Genomic DNA, 13,093 nt, shown 5'->3' with positions numbered 1-13,093 from the left:
TAATGATTAAAAATAAAATGAGCGATTGAGGTGTGCAATTTTGGATTTTCAAACATTTTTTTTCGTAGGTCTTCTTTGGACTTCTAACTATGCGATAGAGTTGTTGCCAGCTCCGAAAATCCCTTTTTTAATAAACATTTCCATTAAAATTCAGAGGCATGTAGGCTGATTACAGTAGAATATTTGGACACAAACGACCCATGTGCAACCGATTAGGGTTAAATAAAAAAAAAAATAATAATTGAATACTTGAGTAAAATAAAAATTTACTGAAAATTTTTACAATCTTTTTAATAATTCTTGTCAATGAGTTCTTACTAGAAAACAGTATTATTTAAACGAAAATATATTATAACGTCAAGATTAATCTAAAGAAGATAATCATTGTACTAAAAAATTAAACCTAATAAATTTAAAAACTTATAATGAAGATCTAAATTACAAAAGAATACTCTAATGTCTATAGACTTTGTTCAAAGTTTTGTTTAAACTTCTTTAACGATCGAAATTAACTTCAACCCGTGAGACGTCTTATTCAAATACTTTAACAACCAGACATTTTTATATTTTTTGTTATTTATGTAAATTAAAAAAGTTAAGTACAGAGAGAGTATTGTTCATTAACACTTTTACATTCTCATAAATATATTCATATAAAGACTAAGTAAAAAAATTCATCGTCCACGTTGTGGTGAAAACCCGGAGTTTTAATGTTAAAATAAACTTTTTTTTGGAGTGAATTTCACTTCAAGGGGATTAAATAAATGAATCGTTTATTTGAGAAACCCCATAAGTCAAGAAAACAGAATTTTTCAGGAAACACAATGAACATGTTTTTGAAAAAACTTGCCATTAAAATAATAAATAAAAAATGAAGACAATAATGTTAGCGTCTCTGAAAAAGATTCAAACAAGAAAAATTCAATTTTTTAATTGAAACTACTTAAAAAAATCGGTCTGTCAGTTGACCCTGCGGGCCAGCCCCAAAACTTCCCGCTGTTTTCGAGTTCAAGAACCTCGAAAACCTTATTGTGAATACATTTTCGAGCTCGAAAATACGTTTGTATGCTGTTGTTTTCGAAAAAAACGTTTTTCACCATTTTTTCTCCAACGATATCTCTCAAATGAATAAACCGATTGAGACGGTTGAGGTGGCAATCGACGCGTTTTATCAAGTTCTAAAGCTGATCAAATTTTAAATTCGATTTATCGAGTCGTTTTTGAGATATTTCAGAAAAAATATAAAATTTTTTTTTTTTTAATTCTTTCGACAACGGTTTCTTTTGAACGAATGAACCGATATTGATGGTTGAGGTGGCATTCGACGCGGATTATAAAGTTCTAGAGCCCAGTCCATTTTTGAATCAATCCATCGAGCACATTAAAAGTTATCCAAAAAAAACATTTTAAAAAAAATTTTATTCTTGGAATATCTCTGAACGAGCCGTACCGATCAAGCTCAATTTTCTTACAGCTTCAAGATATTGACAAGCCGCGTCGAATGACATCTTAAAGTTCAAAATCGGTTCATCCGTTCAAAAGATACAGGTATTTACATACGTACGTACGTATGTACGTACATAAATACATACATACACTCGGACATCATCGTGAAATTAGTCAGAATAGCTTCCTAGGACCTCAAAACGTCGACATCTGGTGAAAATTCGATTTTCGTAAACCGGACCGAAACCAATAACTTCCCGAATTTTTGAAAATTTACAATTTTCTTAGCGGGAAGTTAAAAATTGTTTAAAGTTGATTGACTTGTGGGGGTTCTCAACCAAACGGAAAAAAGTTATAAAATCATTGTATTTTTAATTCTTTCCACTCAAATCATCATTACACTGATCAAATGAAGTATTAAATATGTATTTGAACTCTGAAACTCAGAAATTACATAAAAATAATAGGTAATTTCAGCATTTAAATTAGTCATATAACAGTCAACAATAGAACAACATTTGAAATTAATTTCCAAAAAAAGCGGGAATTTTTAATAAAAAGAAAAACAATTATTTCTGTAAAACTAAAACTGCATATGTTTATATAAGAAACCTCATAAGTCAATGACTATGGGGTTTCTCAATTAAATGAAATTGCTGTCACCCCGTTAATTGTTTTTTAAATTGATTTGATGCATATTTTGATTGATTTCTATGGGAAGACATCCAAAGAACCCAAAAATGCAGAAAATCCAATTTCGAAAAAATATGACTTATGGGACTTTTCAAATAAACGATTCAAATAAAAAATCAATCACTCTGAATTCACTCCTTATTTAATCCGCGTTCACTCTAAAAATTTTCATAAATTCTCTTTAGAAGCTTATAAAAGTCTCATTAATATTACAGTAGTCTCGATTCAAATTTTGATACCCGTATAATAGCGGATTATTTCATGTACTTCGTAAAACATTATGAAGAATAATCACTCACTATTCTATTACTTTGTCTCTGATACGTAATAGCATTAGCGAATGTTGCGTTTGAGCAACGAGTCCACATATGCCCAAAGTAATACCTCTTATAGAAAAGCCTTTTCGCAATTATATATAAGATAATAATATCATCATCAATTTGTGCTTTCTATAAATGTAATAGAATATATGTTTTGTAGAGGACCTAATGCAACGTTTGAGGAGAGAATGGATGCATTGTATGATGACTCAGTGGCCTTTGGCGTATCCTGTGCAGCTCTATCGACACTGCAATTTATCTTCGCGATATTTACAGTGGATCTTTTGAATGTCGCCGCTTTTCGTCAAATTCACAGGATCCGACGTATGTTTTTACAGGCAGTACTGCGACAGGATATGGCTTGGTACGACACCAATACATCGACCAACTTTGCCAGCAGAATTACTGAGTAAGTTTTTATTGAATAAACACTGTCTATTTATTTAGACCCGATCCTTTCTAACTAATCCTTGTTCCTTGTTTCTTCTTCCTTATTCCTATTAGTACTGTGTCTGATATTGATATTGATACTGACATTAATACCACGAGTTGGAGGACAATGACACGTTATATACATTGCTCGGATAGACTAAATACAAGAGAAATGCCTGAGGGATGTTTAAACTGGCGTCGTGGCGAATGAAAACGAGAAGAGGGACAGAGGGACAGAGGGGCTGAGTTGCTTGAGAGCTAGAGCTGGGCTGAGTAAGAGCAAAGTTCAGGATGCGAAAGAGCAACAGGTGGCTTAGAGTTAGTTGGAAACACGAAAATCTTGTCTCCACTTGTGTGTCCTCTTTACCTTTAGCTTCTCTTGTGCTTCACTTGTCTTGTGCAGCTTCTGTTGCCTGTCGAAGTAGAATGAGAACCGAGATAGCGACCAAGCGAGTAGAAACGATGAGATGAGAGAACAAGACTGACCGACTACCAACCGAAATCATGTTCTCGACGTCAATATCATCCCTGTTAGTTTCTATCGTTTAGCTTTAATCAACCTTTACTAAAGCAAACGTAATTCCCTTATCACTGAACTCGCTTGCCCGTGACTCGTGTCATTCACTATTCTCAAATTCACTTCTTCACTCTTTTGACCGGATTACAATCAGCTTGACTGGGCAGACTCGTTGTACTGATGATCAAAAAGATCTTTATGTCAAAGTAGTGATAAGACGTATCATTCGTCTTCTGTATTAATCAAGATCAATACTTTCCCATCGACCTGTCTCTGTATTCTGACTTTTATGTCATCATATCTCAATTTATTTTTATTCAATTAATTGTAGTCATAAAATATATTAACTGCCTGTATTTAATCGAAACAACTATAACGTAGATTTTACATTAAATTATGGACAGTCAGAAAAAATTTGTAGCTTTTACTACGATTTGATCGTAATTATTAAACTGCCAATGCTTTTAGAACTCTTATCATATTGATAAATTAATAATTACAATATTTATAGTTGTTATTATCATATTAGATGGTAATCGTTATTATATTGCGTCAGTAAAATTTACAATGCTGACGCAGTCCTTTTTAAAACCAACTAAGACAGTATAGGTTATTATCCTAATAGTAGAAATTACCATGCAATAAAGGAGAGTCTACTATATTTGCATAATAATTTTTACTGTATTAACGTAATATTGGCTACTACAATTTTTTTCTCCGTGAAATTCAATCTAAATCAATATTTCGTATTATGAAATTCGGCGGGAAATAAAACTCACTTTTCTACAAACTGAAGAAGTCGCAATTTATTATGGAAATTTTCTCGCTATCGGGATTTATTTAAAGTAAAAAAAAATGTTTTTTACTAAAATTATATGTTGGATATTAAATTAAAGCTTACAATTGATAGATTCTTGTAATATTTATAATTATTTAATTGATTTAAAAACTGAAGAAAGAATCTTATAAATATGCCCGATGATCTTCGAAACTAGAGGTCAAAAATTAAAAAAAAAATTTTAATAGCACGTTGTTTATATAAGGTACCCGCGCGTAATAAAGCCTAAGTGACCGAAATGATATTTAAAGTAACCGCCTCCGCTAAAGGCTACTCTAGTAGCCATTTAAATATAGTGGAAACCTAAACATGCAAATAACCTTCTCAATAAGATAATTTATAGATAAATTGAGAAAAATAGAGATAGCCCGAACTGAGAATCGAACCCAGACCATATCGGTATCGCGCCTAGTAGCCAGAAGGGTCTTGCATAGAGATGTTACGACAAGTTTATAGAGTCCTGATACCACGTTCCCTGTCTTCTATATTTCATCATCCGTTGTATGATGTCGCAGCGCAGAAGAAATTATAAAAAACAATCTAGTCTTCTGACTCTTAAAAAGGATACTAATAGTTTTAAGTGCTGTTGAACAAAACAATATAAGACTATAGTCTTCTGTCTTTAAAAAAGTATTGTTGCTAAATTTAAGTGATGATTAATCTCTAATACCAATTTTATTAAGTATAATTAAACTATTCCAGTTTGTTTAACACGTAGGCCTTATTACCCTACCGTAGTAGAATACTATTCAAAATCTCCCTCAGCTAGGCCTTATTACCCGCCAGTACCTTATTTAATAAAAATTATTTTCGGGGAAATTTTAGGTTTCTTATAAAAAATTGTAAAAGAGCTCATGAATATGTCAGTAAAATTTGACAAATATTAATACCATACAATTGTCATAAGTATTAAAGAAAAATTTATAAATACGGACATACTTGAATTGTGAATACTAACATGTCTTTGATGATCGGAACGTTTTTCGCGCAACGAAAAAAAAATTATAAAGTAAAAAATCTACTGGATGACTAGATTTCTGAAATGTTTCGCTCTGGAACCATCCCTTAAGTCGTCCTTATGCAGTTGAATTACAATAAATTTTTTCATTTTCGTTGCGCGAAAAACATTCCGGTTTTTAGGTCCATAATACCAACTCACATTTCACTACCTTATTACTGACAACAATAATAACTTACATTTTTTACAATAATTTTTTCAGGGATTTAGATAAAATGAAAGAAGGAATCGGTGAAAAATTAGGTGTCTTTACATATTTGATGATCTCATTTGTATCATCAATAATAGTGTCCTTTTATTATGGTTGGAAGCTTACACTAGTGGTACTGAGTTGTGCACCAGTAATTGTCATTGCCACTGCGATCGTAGCCAAGGTTCAGAGCTCACTTACTGCATTAGAATTGACGGCCTATGGTCAAGCGGGTAGTGTAGCTGAAGAGGTTCTTGGCGCGATTCGTACGGTAGTGGCATTTGGTGGTGAAAAAGTTGAAGTTGATCGTTACACTGCCAAATTAGTACCTGCCGAAGCGACTGGTATTAAACGTGGAATGTGGTCTGGAGTAGGTGGTGGTATTATGTGGTTTATTATTTATCTGAGTTATGCAGTCGCATTCTGGTATGGTGTACAACTAATTCTAGAAGACCGTCCGAAAGAAATAAAAGAATATACACCAGCAGTATTGGTTATTGTCTTCTTCGGTGTACTTGCTGGTGCACAGAACATGGGACTTACTTCGCCACATCTCGAAGCTTTTGCTGTTGCCCGTGGATCTGCGGCCACTGTTTTCCAAGTGCTTGATCGTATTCCGACCATTGACAGTCTGAGTACTGAAGGCCAGAAGCTCGCCAGCGTCAGCGGTGAAATAGAATTTAAAGACGTCCACTTCAGATATCCAGCACGTAAAGACGTTAAAGTCCTTCAGGGATTAAATTTGAAGATTAGACACGGAGAAACTGTTGCTCTAGTCGGTGGATCTGGGTGTGGTAAATCCACGTGTCTTCAGCTTATTCAACGTCTCTATGATCCTCTACAGGGCCAGGTATGTATCATCTCCTAGTTCAAAATGAAATATATAAATATGGGCCAAGTTGATCAGCCTAGATAGTGTGATTAGTTAATTTTTGTTCCCGTAGTAGTTGTTATTTGAATTATTTTATTAAAAACTAGCAAAAGTTGATTCTAAGGTAAAATGGGCAATGGTTGTACAAAAAAAAATCTGAAAACCGCCTGACCCCTGCGGGCCAGTCCCACAACTTCCCGCTGTTTTCGAGCTCAGGGAGCTCGAAAACATCATTACTTGTAAATTTTTGAGCTCTTCGAGTTCTCTTCGAGTTCAAAAATTTGTTAGGCCGGTAAAACGTACCTTCACTGAAAAATTATAATTTTTGTCTGACGATATTTTTGGAACGAATGAACCGATTTGCAAGTTCTTGGTGGCAATCGAAAGGGATCAGCAAGACTTAAACCTGATTACATTTTGAGGTGAATCGGGCAAATGGTTTATAAGTTATATGCAAAAAACCAAAAACAAAAAAAATTTTTTAATTTTTATTTTTCGTATAACTTGTACACTACATGATCGATCTACCCCAAAATCTAATCAATTCTGAGTTTTGGTGAGCTCTTTTGATTACCACCAAGTACGTTCAAATCGGTTGATTCGTTCCAAAGATATCGTCGGACAAAAAAAAGATCACACACACATACACACGGACGTCCATCCGGGAATAGTCAGAATAGCTTCCTAGGACCTCAAAACGTCGACATCTGATAAAAACTCGATTTTCGAAAATCGGACCGAAACCAATAACTTCCCTTTTTTTGAAAATTTGCAATTTTCTTAGCGGGAATTTAAAAAATTTTAATTAGCTGCACTGTCCGAGCTGATGAACTTGCTATCTTTGTCTGCAAACTAACTAAGCATTTTTAAACAAAAAAATAGTTTTTTTTCTCCCAAAAATAATGTCCTATGTTACCCGGATTCCTATCTACAAATATGTATATAGGGGAAGGAGGGGGGGGGCAAAAGGGGGTAGGGTAGGCAAATCGGGGTACCCCCAAAATTTTATAAAAAAAAATTTTATATTTTAAATGGTTTTTAAACATTCCAAAATCACTTCTGTAAATATAATTAAGCGTTACTTTGAATTTTTTTTGGTAAACTTTTTCAAAAATCAATTGTCAGTTGAAGAATATTAATGACGTTTGTTTTATGATAAAAACTATTAAAAATTTTTTTTCTTCTTTTGTATCCAATAAACATGTAAAATATAATTTTTCTTCATGTAAATTACTTACAAAAAAATTCAACTTAATCAAATTCGTTTAAAATCCAGAAATTTTTTTTTTTTTAGCTTTTTTAGGGGGTACCCCACTTTGCCCGCAGAAATGAAAAATTTTTTTTTTCAACAGTAACTGAAAATTTCTTCTATTTACTTTGAATATCATTAAAAAAAAAAAGATTTAGCGTATTTGAGTCCTCGAAAACTTGGTATTTCCTTAAGTACCCCCTTTTGCCCCTCCCTCCCCTATATATTTATTTTTTTTTTAATTAAATACCAACTGCATTAATAAATTTTTCAAACGTAACTTTAAAAATAAAAATGTAAATATATACAAAAAAGTATTACCTGACACCTTTTTATATAAAAAATTTTTTTATGGATATTCTTTTTACTGTATTTTATATTACCCCGTCGTAAGACTTACATAATAATGTTTTACATCATCACTTTTTACGACTAAACATACTCGCAGTAATAATCCAAACATTTACATACATATAATTTTCATATATATGTATACATAATCAGCGTTTGATCTTGACTGCTGATTGCATTGGGATTTATATAAGTATTAGTTTTAAAGTATTAACTTGTACACACGTTGATGGATGTTTCTGATAATTACGATGATTCTGCTGCACAACTGTTGCGAAATTACTCGTTAATTAAAATTATTTACCTCCAGTGCTTACTCTGTACGTCTTGTATATGTTTTAACAGGTAATGTTAGATGGAGTTGACATATCCAAACTAAATGTCGCATGGATGCGGTCGCACATTGGTGTAGTTGGCCAAGAACCTGTGCTTTTTGATACAACCATAAGAGAGAATATACGATACGGTAATGACAGTGTCACAGAAGAGGAGATGATTAAAGCAGCTAAGGAAGCTAATGCACACGACTTCATTAGTAAATTACCAGAGGTGAGATAACATATATATATATGAGTATAACTTTACGTAATTTGAATCGTATATTTAACCAGCCTGCTAAAACTATTGATCTATTTACTTGTCCTTGATCCTACTCCTATTCCTTGTGCAATTAAATGTATGTATTTTATACTTATTTATCTCGAGAGACAGATTATTCACCAGCAACCACCATAATTATACTTGTCAAAACGTTGTGAACGACTGTGGAATACTCACGGAAGCTAATTGATTCCTGTTGACACAACTCCCAGCTCCCCAAAGACAGTTGTTAAATTTAGGTATACCTAATGGGTAACATGAGTCATGAGTACGATAAATCACTCGGTTAGATTATCAAAACGTGCCGATACTATTGATTGGACTTGTCTGCGTTTATAATTAACTTGTTATTTACATGAACATTGAATTTCATTTTACTCTCTATTAAGTATTTAAATGTTATCATTAATAGTTTTATTTATTGCCGACAATATTATAAATTTTGTGTATCAAGTCTATGGAGAAATAGTTTAATGAATGTCTCTGGTCTGTTTATTTAAAACTAGTATGACGATCAACATTAAAATTCGTGCTCAGTGGAGTTTATAGTGGTTGCGGGCTCTACAATTCTCGGGGTTAATCAAACAAACCCCCATTTTCGGTGATAGCAAATTGTTGAAAAGCGAGAGATCCGGGTGGTGAACACTTGTCTCTTCTCTCTGTCTAGCTTTCTATTTCTCTCTCTCTCTCTCTCTCTCTCTCGCTTTTCACTCATCACTATTCACTATTCACTGTTTATCCTCATACTGCCGACTAGCATGTACGATAACTCATGTTAATTTTCATCTCGTGCCCAATTTACGAGTTTACTGTGAATGAATTTTAAGTGTTAATGGGATAATAATTCCTATTTAATCGCTAACACATTTATTAATTATTATTTTATTTACACGGTGATGTTGCGATTTCATTGTAAATTTTGTAATATCAAAGTTCTCAATCATAAATTTGTAAATAATGACGTCATTAATTATTATGTTACAGGGTTATGACAGTCCTGTTGGTGAACGCGGATCGCAATTATCAGGTGGACAGAAACAAAGAATAGCAATAGCCCGCGCGTTAGTCCGTAAGCCGAAAATTTTGATTTTGGACGAAGCGACATCTGCGCTAGATCTTCACAGTGAAGCGACAGTACAACGTGCGCTTGACGCAGCTGCCAAAGGCAGGACAACGGTTGTTGTTACTCATCGGCTCTCGACCATCACAAATGCCGATAGGATTGTCTTCATTAAGGATGGACAGGTGGCTGAAATGGGAACACATGAGGAATTACTAGCATTGGGAAAACATTATCACGGATTAGTGTCTGCTGATGCCAGCGAAACTGCCAAAGGTTTATAAATTATTGTTAGAAAATAATTATTTTCCAGGCTTATGATTAGTTGATAGTTATTATTTTTATTTATATATTTTATTATAAACTCTCAACAATTACACTTTTGACACAAATTATATTGCTTACAAGAGGTCTAAAATATTATTTAAATATTTTTGTAAAAGCTACGATCAATTTTTATCATACTGTAAAAATTCGGAGTTAATGCAGAGTGATTACAGGTCACTCAGAGTTCCGGAGTTCAAAAAAATTCACTCTGAATACGGAGTAAATAGGGAGTTTGTTGTTTCGGCTGAGTGATTTCGGAGTGATCTGGATTTTATTCTAATCTATATTGACTCCAATTGGGAGTTTTAATATTAAAATAAACATTTTTTAGACGTGAATTCCATCCCGAAGGAGATTTTCAATATTAAATTAAACTTCCAAATCGTGAATTTCACTCCGAGGGAATTAAATATATAAACCGTCAAGGCAGCAGAGGCACCCGATCGGTTCTCGTGTGGCTCGGGCGATCACTCAAGTTAAGCAGCATCGAGCATGATCGCTACTTGGTTGGGTGACCGCTTAGCCACACGTTGAGCTTGAACGGAGGTCTCTGTGCGCTAGGCGCAGTCTGAAACCCAGTGATCGGTAAATGGAAATTCACGATCACTGGAACTTCGTCCACTCCGAAAAAACTGTACTGGCAAGGGTTTTCTCTGTGGTTTCCCTTTGCCGCTATACTTCTACAGCAAAAGGGTGTAGGGCATCACCGTAATGATGTAATACAGCATAAGCACAAGTCGGGCCACAGCCACACAATGAAGGCAGAAGGAGAAGTAAAGCAGCTTGCGATATGAAGGCAAAAGTGTAAAAGGCAAAAAAAATATACACTGCAACAATTAATAAATTAAAAAAAAAAATTTTAAAACCGTCGCCCACTCCACATTAACTCCGGATTTACTCCACGTTTACTCTGCTAATTGTTTACAGTGCATAGATTTCAATTTCGAGTCATAAAAAAAATAGTTAAATTCTCTAGAAAAAAGAAATTCTGAACTTTTTTATAAAATTAATAACTATTGAGATAATCGGAGCTTAAAACTTAAAGAATTAGATGTAGAAATTTAGAGTTAGAACTGATGAAAGCTAACGCATGTCAATTTTTTTGTGTAGCTAAAGCAACAGCAACTGCGGCAAAAAGTACAGTGCCAGCTAAACCAAAAGCCAAACCACCATTGAAAAAACAGTTCTCAACACTGTCAATGCACTCACATCGTTTGTCACTGGCCGGCGCATCTACAACTTCTGAAGAAGAACTCGATGAGCATGAAAAAGCTTACGATGCACCCATGGGAAGAATCTTTGGGCTCAACAAACCCGAATGGCCATTCAATTTAATTGGTAAATAGCAGCGAAATATACTAATAATTTATAAGATAACATTATGTTATAAATATGTAAAATGATTAATTAAACATTGACATAAATTTAAATAGGTTGTCTAGCAGCAGCAACAGTTGGAGCATCATTTCCAGCGTTTGCCATGTTATTTGGTGATGTCTACTATGTATTGGGTTTAGAAGATCCGGATGAAGTTCGCGAGAAGACAGTTACATTCTCAATTTACTTTGCCATCGTCGGAGTGGTAACTGGAATAGGAACCTTCTTGCAGATGTACATGTTTGGATTGGCTGGTGTACGAATGACTGCGCGTATACGTAAAATGACATTCTCGGCGATATTGAAACAAGAAATGGGATGGTACGACGAGGATACAAACAGCGTGGGTGCATTGTGCGCTCGTTTGTCATCAGATGCAGCAGCTGTTCAAGGAGCAACTGGGAGTCGTATTGGTGCTATTCTTCAAGCAATGTCAACACTGGTACTTGGAATAGGTTTATCAATGTACTACTCGTGGAAAATGACATTAGTGTCTGTGATAACAATACCCCTAGTACTTGGATCAGTGTTTTTTGAAGCTCGGATAATGGGCGGTCAAGGTTTACAAGAGAAGAAAAAAATGGAATGTGCGACGCGAATAGCAGTCGAAGCTATTTCTAATATTCGTACTGTTGCGAGTTTAGGTAAAGAACGCGCCTTTCTTGAGCGTTACTGTGTTGAGTTAAACCATGTTGCTAAAGCCACAAGAATCAGAAATCGTCTACGTGGTCTTGTATTCTCATGCGGGCAGACAATTCCTTACTTTGGGTACGCTCTCAGTCTCTATTATGGTGGTTATCTTGCGGCCAGAGAGGGTCTGTCCTATCAGGATGTGATAAAGGTTTCCGAGGCACTGATCTTTGGTTCGTGGATGCTCGGTCAGGCACTTGCTTTTGCTCCCAATTTCAACACCGCTAAGATATCCGCTGGTAGAATATTTAGACTATTAGATCGAGTACCGGAAATTACAACACCGCCGGAATTGGAGGGCAAAGATTCTGACTGGAAGGCTGATGGTTTGATACAGTTTTCAAAAGTTGAATTCCACTATCCGACGCGTTCAGAGCAACAGATTCTTCGCGGTCTCAATCTTATTGTTAAGCCTGGGCAGATGGTAGCGCTTGTGGGTCAAAGTGGATGCGGTAAATCAACGTGCATTCAATTACTTCAGCGTTTGTATGACCCGCTTACTGGCAGCGTTACAATGGATCGTCGGGATATCACATCGGTATCTTTGTCTGCTCTACGTGCGCAGTTTGGTGTTGTAGGTCAAGAGCCAGTGCTGTTCGATCGCACTATCGCTGAAAATATTATGTACGGTGATAACAATCGGGTTATCACGATGGATGAAGTTATTGAGGCTGCGAAAAAATCTAATATTCACAGTTTCATCAGCTCTCTACCTTTGGTAAGACATAAACACATAGTTTCAGTTTTCTTTGATGTTGAAATTCAGATTGAGATAAAGTTTGTTTATTAATTTGTTGATTTTTTATGTTTTTACAGGGTTATGATACCAGACTCGGAAGCAAAGGAACACAGCTCTCTGGTGGTCAGAAACAACGTATCGCTATTGCGCGTGCTTTGGTCAGGAATCCAAGAATTTTACTTCTTGATGAAGCAACATCCGCACTGGACACGCAGAGTGAAAAGGTCAGTGTATTTTTCAAATTGCTTTTATTTAAAAAAATATGAACTATAATAATAAAGCATGGAATTTATTGTGTTGATGAACAAAAGTAACGTATGAAACGTTTTTCTCGCTCTGAAATTATTTCAGTTAAGGAAAAAGAGATTTTTAAAT

At 34.8% G+C, this 13,093-nt stretch overlaps 1 protein-coding gene across 9 annotated transcripts in view; it reads left to right on the top strand.

Annotated features, from left to right (window-relative positions):
- LOC130663262 (multidrug resistance protein homolog 49-like) overlaps positions 1-13,093 on the top strand; it is a 45,161-nt gene that overhangs the window by 28,707 nt on the left and 3,361 nt on the right. For all 9 annotated transcript variants that reach the window (XM_057462385.1, XM_057462390.1, XM_057462383.1 and 6 more), the window contains 7 exons: positions 2,620-2,868; positions 5,467-6,304; positions 8,271-8,474; positions 9,510-9,861; positions 11,023-11,250; positions 11,346-12,697; positions 12,796-12,942. In XM_057462385.1, coding sequence (XP_057318368.1) covers positions 2,620-2,868; positions 5,467-6,304; positions 8,271-8,474; positions 9,510-9,861; positions 11,023-11,250; positions 11,346-12,697; positions 12,796-12,942 — 3,370 coding nt within the window. The remainder of the gene's footprint in view (positions 1-2,619; positions 2,869-5,466; positions 6,305-8,270; positions 8,475-9,509; positions 9,862-11,022; positions 11,251-11,345; positions 12,698-12,795; positions 12,943-13,093) is intronic.

The sequence above is a fragment of the Microplitis mediator genome, chromosome 2 (genome assembly GCF_029852145.1).
Source record: "Microplitis mediator isolate UGA2020A chromosome 2, iyMicMedi2.1, whole genome shotgun sequence".
NCBI classification, from domain to species: Eukaryota; Metazoa; Arthropoda; class Insecta; order Hymenoptera; family Braconidae; genus Microplitis; species Microplitis mediator.
Note: the sequence above shows the minus strand (reverse complement) of the source record. Positions and strands in the feature narration are given on the sequence as shown.